At 35.3% G+C, this 7,634-nt stretch overlaps 1 protein-coding gene across 1 annotated transcript; it reads left to right on the plus strand.

Moving 5' to 3' along the window:
• The first annotated feature begins 1,839 nt into the window (after nt 1–1,839).
• Nucleotides 1,840–7,218, plus strand: LOC123550693 (uncharacterized). Its single transcript, XM_053527740.1, has 3 exons — nt 1,840–1,846; nt 5,673–5,876; nt 6,520–7,218. Exons 1-3 carry the CDS (start codon nt 1,840–1,842, stop codon nt 7,047–7,049), a joined length of 741 nt encoding a protein of 246 aa, XP_053383715.1. The 3' UTR covers nt 7,050–7,218.
• Nucleotides 7,219–7,634: the final 416 nt, after the last annotated feature.

A 7,634-nucleotide genomic window follows, 5' to 3' on the forward strand; every position in this document is an offset into this window, starting at 1 on the left:
GCTTCCTTTGAAATTTTGATGATTCTTGACAATGGTTGCTGGGGAGTACTCCAGACAAAAAATGATACTATAGTGTATAAGCATTGTATATTAATCAAAGCGCAATAACTCAATAAAATTTCATTTGACCAGAGCACGAAGACAATATGCACATCTCGTCTTGATTCTTGATAGTAAAACTTCTTATGAAGTGTAGCTAATGTCCTACCAGTGGTTGATAAGGAATACTCCGTACAAGAATTGCACTATAGTATACTAATTTTGAATAAACATGAGGAAATAACTCGGTGAAAAAATATTCCAACCAAAGACGAAGTGCGTCTTCTCTTAATAGTTAGGCTTCCTATGAAGTTAGGCTAAATTCAAACAGTGGTTGCTAAGAAATACTCAGGACAAGAATTGCGGGACAGACGGAAGAACGGACGAAACGGCGACTGTATGATTTCCCTTCACGGAACATAACAACTGACGACGAGAAAAATATATTTGAGCGTACATAATGAACAATTTCACTATTGAAAAAAGTCATATGTAAACGAATGTTACATTTCAAACATACTGAATTCATTTCAACAGTTGGTTTTTGTGAAATGTCTTTAGTATCAGAAAGATCATAATATCGACGACACATATAGTAAATTTCCCTTGAAGAATAGGAATCTTACATGTCAATTTGATTGATCAAGAAGAGGTCAAAGTCAAAGAGTAAGTTCGATTAGCTGAATTAGCTGAAACAGTTAATATATCAAAGCTTATAGAAGTAGAGAATGCACAATTGCGACTTCTAAACAGTCTACCTCATTTATATTCTTGTCTTCATTTATTCCAGCGAAAGTATGATTTACACGTGCGCAATTTTAACCACGCGAATTCTTTGTGATAATATTAGTAACTGTTAGTACAAAGGCCGTTTCCGCTCAATGTTTTTAGAACAACCTTACATTCTATCTGCATAGTTAACAGACATATTGTCCATTAGCAATGCATGATTTGAAAGTCAGGACTGTTTGAATAAAACGCATTTCCGCCTTAAGAACTGACCCAATCTGACTAAAGTACATCTCCTATATTACGCTATGCACAGGATCTGAAAACGACCTATTCATTGCCTCGTTCTCACGGCTCTTTCGCTAGCCAATCAGAGCCTAGCTTACAACATCTTGCAAATCTACATGTAGCATTGACTTTTGATATTTACAATTCTTATGTCGTTATGTATCAGATAGCCGGTTAGCTCAGTCGGTAGGCCACTTGCTACTAAGCGAGGGGTCCCGGGTTCGAGTCCTGGAATAACCGCATATTTTTCTTATCCTTTGACAATCGAACAAGTCGTCTGATTGGATAACATAAAAATAGCAATAATGGAAATCCAAAATATATAGTACAGAAGACGAATGTGAATAGGTCGTTCTCAGATCTTCGTTTCAAAGATCAAGTACTTTAGTCAGATTGAGAACTGACCTGACCTGTGACCATAAAAACTTGCCATGCAAAAATCCAGTGGGAAATGAATGGCCGCTAATGATTTTTAGGTCAGAGTGTCAAATGTCACAGTGTCACAGTAAAATCGCCATTTGACCTTGAGGTTTCCTAGTCAAAGTTCAATGGCCCCTGTGATTATTCTGGTCTTCATTCTTTTTATTTAGTTTCTGTCCAGTAATCTCAGAATTCGACTACGAAACCTCCTAATTTGAAATCCACTTTGCTTCAGGCGTAGTTTGCTCGTCACAGTAGCGCTCTTGTTGTGTAAATGTCTGCCATGTACAGATCCATAGGATTTAGGATTGAGAAACCACACCTTTGGAACGTGGGCAGTCTTAATTATAATTGATTCACATGATGACACGTAAGTAGTCATCGAAAATCAAATAGGAACATCCTCATACACTGACATCTTAAAAGCATTCATGTAAAATGATATTTATTCCTCACTTCGACATTTAATAATTCATACGATTCTTTACCATTTTCATATTTGAATTATTGACAAAACTACTGGATTTAATTTAAGTTACATTGATAAATTCCCGAACGGTTTAAACACTGAAGGCCGTGATGGCTTTAGCCACAGCATTGTGTGTTAATTGGCTACAAACCCGACATTAGTTTTAAATTGAAATATAATGTTATTGACACAACTAAGAATAAACTCAGGCATCTCTTTTTACAATATATTACACACAGAGAATAACAAAACAATGTAGGTGTATTTGTAAGGACTTTGGTTATGATTTATTCATTTGTTGATAGATAAATTAAAAAAAATGTACTCTTAAGTTTTATTTACGTGAAGGAGATTTGGTATCGACAGATTTTTCCAAAACTGCATCTTAGGATATTTCTATCGAATGATCAAGGGCTAGTTTGATCTTGTAAAATATATCTTCAGATATCGACAGGGATGAAGTCACCAGGAAAGATTCAAATAGATTGAATCGTAGAAATTTATTGTTTACTGAGTGTATTTTTTAATGTTTAAGCTGCTACAATCTCGAGGTCTTTTAACTCTGTTGCTTCAAGTAAAAGTTTTTACCCAGGCTTGACGTACATGACCTAAAGGTATTTCATATTGAAAGAAGAAACAAATATGGATATTTTACACTTCTCAGTGTATTTTGATTTTACAATTATGCGTAGAAAACTGCGAAGTTGACAATTTAATTAGTATTCGCCTAAGCTTTCTAATACAAGCTGAAATGTATTTGCCGCGAGACTCGTATTTCCATGGTAACGAATTTTCTCTCATATTAAAGCTATGTTTGATAACGGGCTTCAGCGCCATTCTCTTTATGACCAAAATGGAATATTATGGCAATTTTACTAGTAGAATATTCAACACTTTATATGGTATCCTATTAATCTTAACGTTTAAAGTAACCATGGCAAAAGAGACTTTTAAAATATCTTTTTATCTTCTATTTTATCGTAACTTCTTATAAAAGAATTAAAAAGATTTAACTATCTATTTTAATGTAACTTCATAACATTTTTTTCTAAAGTAATTAATATGTTAGTTTTATCTGCATTTATTTAAACAATTACCAAAGCTTAAAATACTTACAGCAATACTCCTCTTCTGACTTTTTATGGAAAATAATGGTGCTTGCAATTTGTATTCACATGGAAACTGTTGAAATACAGCTAAAAAGCTGAAACCGTGTTCCAAAAATTGACCACTATCGACAATATTGCACTTAATATTTAGAAAGGTCATGGGGTTCGTTTCATTGGTAAAATTGATTAAGTTTAACAAATTTAGGGCATAGTTTAAGTATATAAGTACCACATTATCAAAGAAAACTTAAACTACTTACAGCAGTACTCCTCTTCTGACTTTTATGGAAAATTATTGTGCTTGCAATTTGTATTCACATGGATACTGTTTAAATACAACTAAAAGGTTGAAACTGTGTTTCTTAAATTGACCACTGTCAACACCATTGGATTTTACATTTAGATATATATAGGTCATGGGGTTCTTTTCCATGGTAAAATAGATTTAGTTGGAGCTATCACTATACATGCCTTCTGAAATGTGAACATATTTAGAGCATACTTTTAAGTACAACACTATCAAGGAAAACGGGTAAAATATGTATTGCAAATGAAACTGTCACGTACTGATTTGAAAATGGCCGTAATAAATAACCTTGCATCAAACTTTTTTCTCAATAACATCAGTAACCATCATCCATTTTCTTACATTCTGCATGACATTATAATAGAAGTACATAAAAGCCGCAAAATATTGATCAATATTCAGAACGAAAGACTCATAAAAAACATTTCGGAAAATAATGGCTGTTTAAAAATAGCTCAAATCCAATGTAAGCTTTCAAGATAGCAGATAAAAATTTTGCGCGGTAATTGACACGTAACGCCATAATGTCGATGAAGTCATTTAAAGAAACAATGTTTTGTAGCGTTTCTGCGGTAATTTATTAATTATTTCAGCATTATTTAAAACATGAAGCATCAGATCAGAGAGTGGTTAATGAACTTGTTTCAGAACAATGACAATGACAAACACATCTAGTTGTCGTAAACGTTGTACAAATGTTGAGGTATACAACCTCCCTAAGTTATTTTACTTGAATGTCATACACTGAAAGAACAAAGTAAAAGGTATGTATGTTTCAACGAAATATACATACTAATTGACAAAAAAAAATTATTTTGTGTTAAGTCATTATTTTGGGAAATATTCACATACATAAATAACAAAATCAAAACTGTATCAGACAGTTCATTAAGTTATTCTCAAATTCAATGTTCTATAACGACCTTTATCTATTTCATGTGCCCAAAAATAGATTAACAATTTCCTCTGCAGACGACAATAAATTTAGTTGTTTGTATACATCAACAATTTTGTTATTTATTGGTGCATCCGAACTCTTGTAAGATCTTTTATTACAAAAAGTCTTCTTGATAAATGATATCTGCACTGTCAACTAGTATAATTATACATGATTGTTTAGAAAGGATTACATTTGAAAAGGACTGAAAAGGTCCACATTGTGCCAATGGATTAAATATGGTATCACGAATTGTACAAACAATAAGTAATGGAAAGAGCATTTACACTCGAGGATAAACGATTTGTACGAGGTGGCGTAGCCCCCGAGTATAAATCGTTTACCCGAGAGTTTTGATGTTCTTTCTGTTTTGTATCATAGCCAATAGGGTAGTTCAGTAGGCGTTTTCCTTGCCATATACAGTAGTTCAATGAGTGTTTATAATCCTTGCTTACAAATGTGTAAACCCCAGGTAAATTAAACCAATACAAGAGCAGAAAATTAATACGATACAGTTTGCTGTCTGATGGGTCAGACACACCGGCATTTAGAGCTATACACTTGGTCAGTAAAGGTGAATATTTACTTATGACCAAATGGAGCTATCTGACGATGGGCTCGATGCAATTTTGGGTCAGGTGGCAGAAACCGCGGAAAAAGACTACTAAGAGTTACTAAATGAAAGTAGTGCCAATTTATTTTTATCTCAAGTACCTCTGGATTGTTACGATATTAGAAAGGATAGTAAGATAGTAAGATAGTAACATTGCTGAAGCTTCCTTTGATCTTGGATTAGACTTTCTGTTCGAGACTGAACAAAATGCAGTATCTGACGACAGCGCGTTGCACAAACCACAGAGTTTGGAAATGAAATGCGAAAGTGATGACCGTTTAGGCAAACCGGTCACGGACAAGGAAATTGAAGAGCTTAAATCCTCGAAACGAAACAAAAACACCGCAAAAAACACTCGGTGGGCGTATAAAGTTTTCGAAACCTTGCGACAACACCGTGATTCGAATAACATACCAGAACTTCATTCTGTGGACAAATCAGTGTTGTCATATTGGTTAATACGTTTCGTAATGGAAATAAAAAACCGAAAAGGAGAGGATTACCCCCCGAAATCTTTGTATCTTGTCATGTGCGGACTTTTAAGGCATTTACGTGAGCATTGAGTGCACGACATGAACTTTCTTGATAAAAGCAATCCCGCATTTGCTGAATTTTATTCTGTACTGGATAGTAAAATGAAAAATCTGATAGATCAAGGCATTGGCACTGACACAAAACAAGCCGATCCAATTTCTGGTGATGACGAAAACAAATTATGGGAGTCCGATGTTTTTGGCATGAAAGACTCTAAAACTTTGCAGCTGACTGTGTTTTTTATGCATGTAAGTTGTTTGGCTTAAGAGGTCGTGATGACCACCGTGGTCTTCATTGTGACCAGTTTAAAATTGGTGAAGATAGTGAAGGACGATTCATACGATTCATTGGCCGAGGATCTAAAACCTACCATGGTGGACTAAGCCAGATGTCTTTAAATAACAAAGATATAAAACACTACTGTACACCAGGTATGCAAATTTTTATTGAGCCTTCTACAGTATTTAAACAATTTTACGCATTGCGTAAACACTCGGCTGAATTATTTTATGTTAATTTATTAAGTCAGCCTACTTCTTCCATTACTGTTCAATTCCTTGTCATTTATGCACATTTAAAAGCATATTTGAGCCGCGTCATGAAGAAAACAACATAGTGGTTTTGCGACCATGATGGATCTAGACCAGCCTGCGCATACGCGGATCCATGCTGTTCGCTAACGGTTTCATTAATTGCAATAGGCTTTGAAAGTGAACAGTTTGGATCCTGGCCAGACTGCGCGGATGCGCAGGCTGGTCTGGATCCACGCTGGTCGCAAAACCACTATGTTGGTTTTCACATGGCGCGGCTCATTTTACCATTTTAAGACCTAGGGATGTAAATAACCCTTCGACTTGGTGGGCAGGGGCGGATCCAGGAAAATTCTCCTTGGAAAGGGGATTCCTACCAAATTCTACCTGCGTGGATCCCTCTGAACCCCGCTGGACCCGCCAGAGTCTGGAAGTTGGTTGGATCAGACTAGTAATAGGAATTAAATTATTGCTACCCTAGTAATTCATTGACCATAAACTATAAAATGTCACTCTCTAGGCTAATTTTGTTTTTATTTCACAGGTCCACGCTGCATGGCCACACATTTTGAAACGTATATAAATGCCGTAGGTAACGACGGTGATTTCTACAAGAGGCCTCTTCCTGCTATGCCTGGAAACTCGATCCGGTATGGACATCAGCCAGTCGGTGTGAACACTCTCACTAAATTCATGAAAGAAATAAGTCAGAGTGGATCTTTTAAAGGTGTATATTCCAATCATAGTGGGAAACGAACATGTGCAACCAGCATGTACGAAGCTGGTATAGACGAGCAGGATATTATGGACAGGACAGGTCATAGATCTGTTACTGCTGTCAGAAAGTATAAACGCTTGAACGATAAAATCCGTAAAAAAATGTCCAATGTACTGGACCCAAATTCTGACGTCAGCTTATCCATGTCGAAAAGGAACGTGCAAAGTGACGATGACAAAGAAATTAATCTTAAAAACTCGCCGTGCCATAAGAAACAAAAAGTTCGAAATGCCCTGTCGGAAATTACAACGAAATCTGGAGTAGTTAATTTTAGTGGATGCACTTTCAATTTTTAACATGCTTGATGTGTTGATATAAATTTTTAATCTTAAAAACTCGCCGTGCCATAAGAGACGGAATGTTCGAAATGCACTGTTTGAAATTACAACGAAATCTGGAGTAGTTAATTTCAGTGGATGCACTTTCAGTTTTTAACATGCTTGATGTGTTGAAATAAATTTTTAATCTTAAAAACTCACCGTGGTATAAGAGACGAAAAGTTCGAAATGTACTGTCTGAAATTACAATTAAATGTGTAGTTAACTTTTAGTGTATGCACTTTTTTAACATGTTATAATTTGATGTGTTGAAATAAAAGTATTTCATTATTTTCAGCCTTTTCAGTCTTTGCTAGTGAAGCTGTGCAATAACTAGAGTGCGGGTATCTGATACCCGCACTGTTAGTTACCGCACTTTATTCAATTGAAAACTGAAACCACGCCTCTTAGTTAACCGTTCTTGAAATTGTGTGATATTTTGGTATACGATTTAACCTCTGAAAGTTTTATACTGAAAAGTCCCTAGGCTATGATACAATGTATAATTATAATTCTATCAGTCGATTTAGGGTAAATCCCTGTCACACAACCAAATAGGAAAGC

The sequence above is a fragment of the Mercenaria mercenaria genome, chromosome 17 (genome assembly GCF_021730395.1).
Source record: "Mercenaria mercenaria strain notata chromosome 17, MADL_Memer_1, whole genome shotgun sequence".
Lineage (NCBI taxonomy): Eukaryota > Metazoa > Mollusca > Bivalvia > Venerida > Veneridae > Mercenaria > Mercenaria mercenaria.